At 25.9% G+C, this 12448-nt stretch overlaps 1 protein-coding gene across 2 annotated transcripts in view; it reads right to left on the reverse strand.

Moving 5' to 3' along the window:
- Window positions 1-1421: 1421 nt before the first annotated feature.
- The window catches only part of LOC107446292 (protein sel-1 homolog 1), a 30749-nt gene continuing 19722 nt past the window's right edge, over window positions 1422-12448 (reverse strand). For both annotated transcript variants that reach the window (XM_087163634.1, XM_087163635.1), the window contains exons 14-19: window positions 11638-11786; window positions 10259-10424; window positions 7724-7798; window positions 6461-6633; window positions 5394-5516; window positions 1422-1834 (exon numbers count right to left, since the gene is read on the reverse strand). In XM_087163634.1, the coding sequence (XP_087019760.1) occupies window positions 1700-1834; window positions 5394-5516; window positions 6461-6633; window positions 7724-7798; window positions 10259-10424; window positions 11638-11786 (821 nt within the window). In that variant the 3' untranslated portion in view covers window positions 1422-1699. The remainder of the gene's footprint in view (window positions 1835-5393; window positions 5517-6460; window positions 6634-7723; window positions 7799-10258; window positions 10425-11637; window positions 11787-12448) is intronic.

The raw sequence follows: 12448 nt of genomic DNA on the forward strand, positions 1-12448 counted from the left end.
TCCTTACATTAATTAGATCTAGGGAAAATTCTTGTTTTTATAGGGATTTTTTATGGAGTGTCTGTTAAATTTGTGAAAATGTCAAACGTATATCTTTTTTTGTCTATTTCATCATCTTAAAACTAGTAGTCTCTGCTTACTTATTTTCATACAAATTTACTAAAATACTAACCAGATATCGTTGAATAATTTAGTTTTTTTATGATCAGAATTTTTATTAAATTAGTATTTTCTGTTATACTAGGAAGAAAGAAAAAAAAATTTTTTTGATAGAAATTTTAACTTTTATTTATGAATGAATGATGAATTTGGCAAAATTAAATGATTTATACCAAAAACTAATTTTTAAATGAACACGTTATTTGTTGCCCCACTTTTGTTCACAGCCTTGAAGTCTAAGGATTGAATTGTTTTTTCTATCTCGTTTAATTTGTGTTGTCAGTCTGGCATCATAAATGAGATTTAGGTGTACTAGTTTTAAAGTAAGGAAGGAATTACTTACAGGCTAACTCCATTTTTGTTAATTAGTTAAAGTTTGACTACTCTTCCCATATGTTGACAAGCAAAAATTAAATTCATTTTTTGAATTAGTGTTCTTGTTAAACAAGTTATGTATTGACATTGATGGAAAAAGATCTTTTAATGGTCATTTTTATAACAAAAAATAAACCACATAAGATGCACCTCAATTTTTTTTTCTGCTGGAGAGCTGATCAGATGAAGGATTTATCATTTTAGTGAATTTGAGTAAATGAACTTATATTTGTTGTCTATAGAAATAAAGATTATATCTTGCTTTTTTTTTTATCCACATGCTTCTAATTGACGAGTTCTATAAATCCTTAATACTCAATTTAAACTGATTGTGTCCTGGGGTCTTAATTTTCTGCCGAGATAAGTTTCGTTAAGTTATTCGTCAACTATTTGTTTCCAAATGCACTTGGAACCTCCTCCCACTTTTAAAACTCTCAGACTGTCACTTAGTATATACCTTCATTTATAGGGATTTATAAAATTTAAAGACTAAACAAAATGAATTAATGTTGATAGTTAAATAAATATCCTCAATTTTAAAGACAAGATGTATTTGATTTAATATTTCATCCCTACTTCCTAGCTTTTTTGAATGCATCAACTATATTTGTTTTCTCAAATTGATACAATAAATATGTTATATAATGAATTAAATCAAACAGAAAATTGATAAGTTCGATATTGTTCTTCTATCTTTTTTTACTTTTATATACGTTATAGAAAATTTTTAATGATAGGGAGACCTTCAACTGTGCATCTAATAAATTGAAGTAAGTCATTTTATAAATAAATTGTATTAATTTAGTATACTGTTTAAAATTTTGCTCTTGTGTTCAATCATTGTTTAGTTTAAATGTGTAAAAATAAATTTAAACAAAACAAAAACATTTTCAGTGGAGGACACATTGTTTTATTTCAGTAAAAAAAAATTTTTTTAATACAGAACAAATTATAATATTTCTATGTGAATAAATAAATATTGCAAATTTTATTATCACATAAGAGTATTTAAAAATATGATATATTATGACAACAAAATGTGAAACTGGAAAAAAAATATATATTTTTAAACGGCACAAAAAGTTTTTTTTAAAAATTGTACTAATATTCTTTTCAAAGTGAATAATTAATTTAACTGAATTTTTTTAATAAAAGAATAACATTGTTAGCCTTGAGGTCCTCTTCTGAAGTAAACAACAACTCCTAATAACACAGCTAGAGTCGTCATAATATACAAATCCCAATCAGGACCCAGTATGTTATTCATATTTATATTTGGCAGAAGGGCATCAAAATTTAACTGAAATAAAGAAAACAAAAAATTGATCAATTAACATTTATTCAATATACCTATAAAATAATGAATAAATAAATACAGCAATTGTACATTATGTGAAATACATAATTTCAATATATTCTAATGAATTAAAAAAAAAGTGCAAGACTGTTCGAATATCAACACAATATGCATTCGCAAGTATCGACAATGACATGAAAGTCTATCAAATATCTGTTGTATACATTATTTTGTTTATTTATACTTTATATCTTTCTTCTAATACAATGCTATCTTTTTATTATTTTTTCTTCCAGAAGATAAAAGTTTACTTTGAAATTAAATTAACACTAGAAAGACTGAAATTTAGTATATACCTATATTGCGCAAAAGCAGTTAAAATGACTGGATTGTAAAAGAATAAATAATGTGTAAAGAAATTTGTTTAAAATTAATTTTTAATATTTTTTATATTATTTACAGTTATATAACAAGTTATTAGTAAATATTAACAATAAAAAAATTATATGCTGTACAATATTCTAAGAAATTGTGTCTTTATATACATCATTATTTTTCGAATTGAAATTAAAAGCAGTCAAAATGACTTCCTTAGACAATCTAGTGTTAAAGGAACTAAAACAAAATAAGTTTTAAAAAGTAGCTCAAGTAAAATAAAACTTTCAACTATGTAATATACAGGGATGTGATTGACAAAAACACAAAAAAGAGGAAGTTTATAACTGTAGCATTAAGCGTGCAAAAGAAAAAATGATATGAATTCAATAGCCAATTTGATAATGATTACATTATTATCTATTCAAATAAATATAAATAAATGGTAATTATGCTCTTATATAAAATCTTGATTAAAATAATTTTTTTTAATAATGAATAATTATGCATAAGCACGATTTTATGTATCACATCATTTTAAAAAGCATTTCTTTAATGGTCAAAGGACTAGGACCTTTATGGACTTTCTCATCAGTTCTTTGTTTTTTCGATGGTCTTTTATTAACATGACTGATCTGTAGACTGCGCTTTGCAGACTTTTGATCATCAGTGTTGATAGGACAAGAAAGCTCATTTCTCACACAATTTTTAAATTTGGATTTCAAAATCGCGTAAATAAGAATCGCGATGCTTGATATTAAAATCGTGTGAAAAAGAATCGCGATGCCGGATTTTAAAATCGCGTGAAAAAGAATCGCGATGCCGGATTTTAAAATCGCGTGAAAAAGAATCGCGACGCCGGATTTTAAAATCGCTATGTTAGATTTTAAAATAGGGTGAATAAGAATCGCGATCTTGGATTTTAAGAGTGCGTGAATAAGAATCGCGATGTTGGATTATCATTTATCAAGTTTTATCCACATATAAAAATACTTGCATTTTCACTGTTTTAGAATTCTCATCATTTTTACTATACTTATTGTGTAATTGTACTCTATTCTACCTTTTAATATGTTTTTAAAACCAAGTGTCTGGCGCAGCATGTCCTCTCTGGACCTTGTGCCATTAAATCTTACATTCAATTCAATTCACGATATTGGATTTTAAAAGCACGAAAATGCAAATCGCGGTATTGAATTTTTAAATCGCGTAAATAAGAATCACAATGCATAATTTTTAGAGTCCGTGAATACTTATCGCAACGAGTAATGTTTAAACCGCGTATAAATACGAAAATCGATGTTTGATATTACAACCGCGTGATAACGAATCGCAATATTGAAATTTAAAAATATATATGAATACGAATCTCGACATTGGATTTTAAACTAGCGGGAATATGAATTGCGATATTGGGTTTTAAAAACGTTTAAATACAAATCGCGATATTGGGTTTTAAAAACGCTTAAATGCAAATCGCGATATTGAATTTTTAAATTGCGTGAATGGGAATTGCGAGTAATGATTTTTAAATCGTGTAAAAACGAATCTCAACTAGTAACTTTTAAATCAATTAAATACGAAAATCGATGATTTACATAAAAATCATCTGAATAAGAATCGCAATTTTAGCAGATTCTGGCCCAGTTCCTAATATTTAAAATTCTGTAAATCAGCCAATCAAAAGAAATCAAATATCAGCGGCCGAAACGAAACTGCTTAGGACTTTTTTTCTTTTTTCCAATCTATCGCGGAAGTCGCGGTTGTCAAGGCTACAGCGTACATGCCGAAATTCTACCCATTTTCTTCTGAAGATCATTTTTTCAGGAGGCTACTGCAGGGGGGGGGGAGTTCGTCGCAAGTCCGACTATATCGTTCGTTCGACTCCCAAAAAGTTTTTGGAACATGGTCGGAAATTTTAAAAAGTCTTTCACCCCTGAAAAGATAAGAGAGTAGTGTAGTAGATGACGGCATTGTTTTACCAAGGTCAACCACTTTTACCCCAGCCAGCAGATTGACATGTGAAGAAGGTTTATTGGGGGCTTCAATACTTTTGCTCCGCAGAAGAAATTTTTTTTTAACAAAATATCATTTACTGCATAAAAAAATTTTCCGCGCGGGAAGATATGGAAAAATCTGAAAAAAGCGGAAATCAGCGGATCCGCGGAAGAATCACATCCCTGAATATACTTCTTTATTATAAGGTCGCACAATTTAAAATTTTTCTTAGTCTTCTTTTAGTATATAAGAATTGAAAGGAAGGCTGTAAGCTTACGATGTGTAAGTTTTTGTTTATCAGTTTTCATTTAAAAATAATCAATAGTATTGTTTATAGTTTTACAAGAATATCTATACCCTGAAAAAAAAGTACAATAGAAAAATCAATGACATTAATTTATTATATGTACAATTTGAATGTAATTTATTACAAAATTATAAAAAGAAGAAAATTACAGATAGAATCATTATTAGTTTCTAAAACAAGATTTTAATTGAAAAAAATTAAATATACTATTAGCAATTCTCAAGTCCATAAGAAATTTTTTTTCTTATTAATGTAAATTAGATTTAGGATTGCAAACCTAAGACCAATATATTACATATTAGCCAGCTTAACAGTTAATATTTTACCAGACATACAGAAATTGAATCTAATGAAAACTAAACTCTGCTAACTCTTGTTTGATTGTTATATTACATGGCACTAAATATCTCCGCATGTTCAGATCTGAAATTCAATTGAATTAATTTTATAATTGAATCTTCTCTATTTATTTATTAGTATGCATCTTTACACAGAAAAGCATGACAAGAAGAATGATGTAGTGAAATCGATTCTAATGAGAACTTGACTCTGCTAACTCTTATTTATTATATTACAGGCCTAGTATCTATGCATGTTCAGAACTGAAATTTAAAGCAGAGTTCTTGAAAAAAAAATTTTGAAATTCATTTTATAAATTAATCATCAGTATTTATAAATGCACATTTCTAAACTGAAAAGCATTAAAGTAAACAGGTAAAAAATTATTACTTATTTTTTTTTAAAGAGAACTTTTCTTTAGTAAACTATACACAGTATTATTGAATTATATTTTTACTTCAAGATCAATCTTTTTTTTAAATTAAATTTTCTTTTCTATCCATATTGAGCTATATTTAACATTAGATAACGTTAAAAAAATACCTCTTGTATGTGTTGCAGACTGTAAACAATTCCCAGTTTCGCTAAGGCTAGCGCCACAGGTACTTGAGCATCTGTACTTGTTTCAGCAGCTTGATCATAATACCTTTTTGCTAAATGAATATCCTAAGATAAAATGCTTAGTTAACAATAATATCAAAAATAGTAGTAATATTTACAAGTACTAAGTAATAAAGTTTGAATTTTTCAAAAATACAACTATTCCAACAAAATGAACCATTTAAAACAACTGCATCTTTATTTAATCCTTGATGCATTTTCAATAAATTTTAATTTTCAGAAAAATAATTTTCAAATCATGCTATATAGGATCTAGATAAATAAAATAAACTTTTAATTATAAATTAAAAGAATTTCTTCATGTGAGTTGGTTCAGAATGAAGTATACTTTTCTTTCCTTTAATTTACAGATTTGACTTCAACTTAAGTTTAAAGAGAATCTACATAAACTTAGAACAGTATGAGATATATGTGCTTAAAAAAACAGCAAAAAATTTGAGCAGAAACACTACTAAAAGTAAGCAAGTGTTTAATCTTCAAAAAAATTAGGAACCTTATTTAAAGAGTCAGTTTATTTTAGAGTATAGATCTCTTAGAGAGAACTCATAAATAATTATACATCGAAACATAATTTTAACCTTGATTTAAAACTAACAATTTTAATGAATATATTTTTTAAACCAAACTTTAATAATTTCTTGGTTAAAGATAAAAATAAACATCTTATTTTGCTAAATTACTTTTTTCATTTCAAAATGTTTTTTAGTAATTAAGGTAAGTATTAAAAATAATTACTTATAAGAAAATGAAATTGTACACAATATTTCAAGTTTAATGCCTTTGTCAGTTAAAGTTGAATGAAACCTCTAAAAAAAAATAAGGCATAAAATATTTTACATTCTTTTGATCCATATTGAATATTTAGGGTAAAAAAACCACTCTAAAATAAACAAATATTGTAAATAATTATAAAATTGAATATATCCTATTTTCAATATTTATAAAAGTATTTTCTAAAAACCCTTAAAACAAAATAATTTTAAATGTACCTTTTTCATTCCTAAGCCCTGCTCATGCATATAACCCAGATTAAACATAGCTTGAGCATTGTGTTGCTGTTCCGATGCCATTCGATACTGATTAGCAGCAAATTCGTAATCAACTTCTGTACCATAACCATAGTAGTAATAATCACCTACTTTCACTCGAGCAATTGAATAACCTGATAAAAATTAAATACCTGAGTTCAGCAACTGTAACTTTATTTGTTAATTATAACTGTACAAACTAATGCAAACAATACAAATAACTATACTTATAACAAATAACTACTATCAATAAATATGCATATTATTTAAATGAATTTAGATAAAAATGTTTTTAAAAGAATTTATTTCTAAGCTGTAAATAAATGTGAACAAAGTAAAAGCCATTAAGCCATATTTTGAACTTTAAATAATTCATAAGCGTCACACCTTTTTATATTTGTTAAAGTACTATTATAAATACACAGATATCAGGAAAGGGCATATTTTGTGATTAAACATAAAGGCATGATGACTTTTCATACATTTTTAACATAATACATGTTAAAATTGTCTTTTTTATCAGTGTTTCTAGACTCTATCAGGGGTCTGTCTAGGTTTTTCTGAGAGGTACCTATTTTGTGAAAATTTAGACATAATTTGTGAAAAATTAAAAACTATATTTAAAAATCAACACAAAAATATGGATTTATCGCTTCTTAAGGGATGCAAAAATAAAATTTTAAGAAAAAGTATTTTGTGAAACTGCCGTTTTTCCTAAAATTGAATTTGTGAAACTACCGTTTTTCCTAAAGTTGAATTTGTGAAAGTACCGCTAAACGGTAGTAAATTCGGCCTGGACAGACCCCTGTCTATGGAAGTTAAATTGAAACAAATATTTTTCCTCTCAATAACTTATTGTTGTACTATACCATTAAGATGTATCAATTACATTCAAACTACATGTTGAATGTACAATCAAAATATTTTAGATAGTTGAATTCAAAAACTTAGATTTCTCCTCTAATTAAATGTTCGTACTAAACTTCTAATTAAATGTTTGTACTATTCAACCTAATGAAAATCTCAATAAAAATATTTTTTTAAGATTTAATTCAGTTTGCAATTATTTTTAATTTAGTTTATAGCATGATCAACAAATCATTTTATGATAACTAATGCCACATTTTTTGAAAGTGAGCTAGTCTTTGAGTATCTAACTAAAACTCAAGACTTTTTCAGAGCTCATGACCAATACCTTATAAGAAAACAAAAGTACATATTTACCTTGCCCAGCAGCTCGACTCCAATACATAAGAGCTCGAAAGAAGGTTTCATTCTTAGAAACAATATCCAAATCACCTGAATAAAAAAAAGGTAAATATACCAATTATTCAATTCAGGTGATAAATTTTTAAAAATACAATAAAAAGTTTTCTTTTACTAATATGTTTTTATGTAAACCAAAATAAAAGTAATTATTAAGAAATTAATAAGAAGGTGAAAAGTTTGATTGCAGTCTATCGTTTCTCATGGATCCATCAATTGCGAATGATAGTTACGGGAAAGCGACGAAAAGGGTCAATATAAAATATTGATTAAAAAAAGTATTAAAAAATAATAAATTAATGCAGTTAAAAATTAGAACATTTACAATAAGAATAAAAATTGTTTAGTTGAAAAAACACTGCAAAATATTTATTTAAAATTTTTTTATTTTATTTAAAATAGATAAATTTTGGTTTGATCAATTTTTCTTCATAACCCATATAAATTTTTGATATTTGTAATGTTGTAATAAATAATTTTTACTGTAAATTAGAGTAAATACAAAATTTTTCCACTGTTTCAAAGGTTTTGAATTCCTCTGTAACTGTTGGTACTGGTTGTGATTCCATTTCACCTTCCTCATCGGCATCATTTTGCCTTTTTCCAGTTACTGTAATAAATTTTTCATCTGACATCACACCTAAAGTTTCGACATTTTCATCAATTGATGCATCAATATCTAATATGATGTTGGATGTATTTTCCCAAAGCTGTAACAAATTTTAATTATCTCTATTATTAACATTAGGAGTCTTTGTTTTTCTTCAAAAAATAAAATAACTTAATTTTTTTTTTAAATGTCAATGAAATTCCTGAAAAGATGCGGGAATTTGCTACTTTCTGAAAGGATATAAAAAGGTATGAATAACACTGTGAGAATAGTATTTGTGACGGAACTGGTCAAACAAGGCAATCCATACAACAAAACGAAAGATGCAGAAACGATGGATCGAGGTAAGACTGAATTAGCTTTGCCCTTTTTTAAAACTTAAATCTGACTGCTTTTCTGTATTATTATTTTTATTTTATGTGTTCTATTTAATGAGAAACAGAAAAAAAAATCATAAAATTATGTATATATTTTCCCATTATAAAGTTAAACTAGTAAAAAAATATAAATAAAGATAAACTTACAAATGATTACAGTTATGCATTGATATGTTCTTCTAGCATTTTAATGAAAAACAAATTATAGTTGATTTACATCAAGACTTAGTTAATACAGCAATGAGATATAATTTATAAGTCCAATATATTTAAAGTTTTATAACTTGCTTAAGATTGTTCCCTGAAAGCTCTTCAGTTACATGAAATTGTACATTTTAGGAAATAATATGCTATTTTTATAGCTGCTTCATTACAATTTTACATATCTCTAGTCAAGGCTCTCCATGTAGAATATGAAAATGATGCAAAATGTTAATATGTATAAAATCCACCTAGTGTTGTGAAAATGAAACACATGTGATTTAATTTTTTAATATTTGAAAAGTTACTCAACAACTGCATTCTTTGGACCAATCTAGCACAACTTTAACCATGCTGCAGACCATATTAATCAAACTAAATTTAACAAGGGCCATATTTTTCTAACTAAATTAGTTGCAGGTCAAAAATAAAATAAATAAAGTTAATATACTAAAAATAATAATATTCAAGAATTTAATAAGAAATGTTGCATACTAAAGAAGCCAAAAAACTTTAAAAGAAATGGCATACAATATGCACAACAAACAAAAGAATAACAATATTCAAAAACTTAATGTGAAACACTTCTTTTTTTTTTTTTCCAGTTACAAGTTTATCAGATTTAGGATATGCATTTGACATTGCTGTTTTCAAAATGAATTCCGAATCATCAGTCAAGCATGAAAGTTTGCTCTCACATGGATGTCTTCCATTAAACACACTGTAAATTGGCAGGATAGCTTCAATAATATTTTTAACAATTAAATTCTTGTAAACATATTTTCTGTAATTATTTTTGTAAATGTTTGCGTATTATAGCTTAAAAATGTTCTTAACATATGATTTGGCACATCTAATGGATTTATGGGAAATAGATCTTCAACAAACTTAAGTCGAATTTTTCTTCTTTAAAAAAAGAAAAAAAAAAAAAAGAAATCTCTCTAAATTCTGCTATTTTTATTGATATGATTTGCAGGCCATAAACTAAGTGCTGGAGATCCGTATATTGTGAAGACATTTAGAAACATTAATATACTCATAAATTTAAAATGAGTTATTAATTTTAATAATTTACAACAAAATTAGAAAATTTTCCTTGAATTAATGATTTTTTTTAAAAAAAAGTTTAATATTGTATGAAATATTTGTCTGATTTGAGTTTAAAGCTATTAATTGTGTCTTTATTTTCATTGGTTAAAAAGCTTCAAAAAACAATTTTGAAATATCACATTATTTAAGTAAAGTGAACAATAAATGTCTGAAAGAGAAATTTTAATAAAATTCAAAAATAAATAAATACTTTACCTCTGTCTAAAATGAAAGCAGAATTGCTTTGGGCCACTTCATATCCTAACTCAGCTAAGACAATGTATTTAATAAGAGCTTCATTAACTCTTCCTTCTTTGTAATCATTGTAGGCCTGCATCAGATTTGTTCCCCAGCGTCCTCTCTCCGCTACATTTTTAAACAACTGAAAGCAGTAAAATATTAAATTTAAAAATAATTACTAAATAAATAATAAAATATGAACAAATATAGACTTTTATTTTGACAAATAAAGACTTTTATTTTTTATCCATAGAAGGCAATGAATAAAAAAAAACTAAGTTAGTTTTTTATGCTAATTTTTATTTTTTAAGAAAAACCAAAACATAAAAAAATTTGCTTTGCTTTTTATATGAAAAAAAAAAATATTTATTTTAGGGTTGGATTTATATCTCTTCCGAACCATTCTAATTTATAATAAATTAAAGAAATTAAGTTAACCCTAAAATTATGTCAATAAGTTCATTTAAATTACATAATTTTTTCCTAGCTATGATTTTATCTTGTGTAAAACAAATTGCCATTATTACTACAGTTTAATCCTAGAATTACGATATTACATGATCTAGAGGTAGAGCACTCTTCATAAAAAGTTCTCACAATAAAAAGTTCTTTATAGAAATTACTATTTCTATAAAGAACTCAGTTTAAAATGGAAATCTAAATCTTTCAGCTGCCTGAATAATTGGCAAATTTAATTTCTAAACATTTTCTACAAATACTATTCAAGTGATTAGGAAATAACATAAAGAAAAATAAACAAACATCTGTTTAATTTCTAACAAGGAGACTTGACAACAAGAGAAAATTTCTTTTTAAAAAAGCTTGTTGCTTAGCAACAGAGAAATTTGATAAAATTTTGCTAAACAGAAGATTATATAGAAAAATTGCATCTAAACAAGGCAGAATGCTTTCATGTTAGAACTGACTGCAAAACTGGGAACATTCCCTCAAACAAAACCTATATACATGAAATTTTTTTATCTTTATTTCCCTAACTGTGGCATAATTTTGCTTATTGAGCTTATTATAAATAAAAATTTTGGATATTTTGCAGTTCGTCAAATGCAAGAAAATTCAGCTACATTTTTATTTTATTTAATTAATATAATTTAAAATAATAAATAAATAAAAAAGTTGGCAAAGGTCTATATTTATTGGTGACTTTTAGCTTGTGTTGGCTAAGCAAAAAGTACCAAATTTTGCAAGCATGAATACTAAATTATTTTGAAATTTTTTGACAATGGGGAAGAAAAAAATGAATGTTAAGAAAAAAAAACATAGCATTATGATTCTGAGAAAAGGATAGAAAATGAATATGAAAATGAGAGATTTCTTTCAGGGGAAAAAATACTAACCTCAACAGCAGTACTGCAAGATCGAACAGTTCCCGTTCCAGAAGCATGCATCATAGCTAAGTTATAGAAAGCAAGAACATGACCAGATTGAGATGCCATAGTGTAATACTTGATTGCCATTTTGTAATCAGTTTCAATTCCCAAGCCACCTGAAAATATGTCATAAAAATTAAATATGATTAATTAAATGAAAATAAAAATTAAATGCTAAATCTTTTAAAAGAAGTTTTAACAATTGAGCATTTTTATTTTTCAAATTTTACCCCAATTAGTTTTCTTCATTTATTTAAAATACTCTAGACATCACAACAATTTAAAAGTTTTATTTCATTTTAACAGATGTATCACATAAAGACTAATACCTTCGGTTAAGGTTCATACTTTATTAGTTATGCCTTATTAAAAAATGAGTTTAAGATTTTTATCTAATAATTTTTTTATTATAAAATCAGCATATAACATTTAATAAAAATATTTGATTTATCCCCACATATAAAAAATTGGTGAAAAAAGAAAGTTTTTTAATAATCATAAATAGATTTTTATCTAATAATTTTTTTTATTATAAAATCAACATATAACATTTAATAAAAATATTTGATTTATTTCCACACATAAAAAAACTGGTGAAAAAAGAAAGTTTTTTAATAATCATAAATGGTGTTCTAAAAATGTTATAAGAAAAGATAGAAAATTTTAAACAGCAAAATGTTATGAGGAAGCAGTAGGTGAGGAAAAATATTTGAAAGTACGCTAAGTGATTCATTTAAAACTTTAATAGGACATCACAGTGATATACTAGATGAATACA

The sequence above is a fragment of the Parasteatoda tepidariorum genome, chromosome 5 (genome assembly GCF_982258835.1).
Source record: "Parasteatoda tepidariorum strain Cologne lab strain chromosome 5, Ptep-v5.0, whole genome shotgun sequence".
NCBI classification, from domain to species: Eukaryota; Metazoa; Arthropoda; class Arachnida; order Araneae; family Theridiidae; genus Parasteatoda; species Parasteatoda tepidariorum.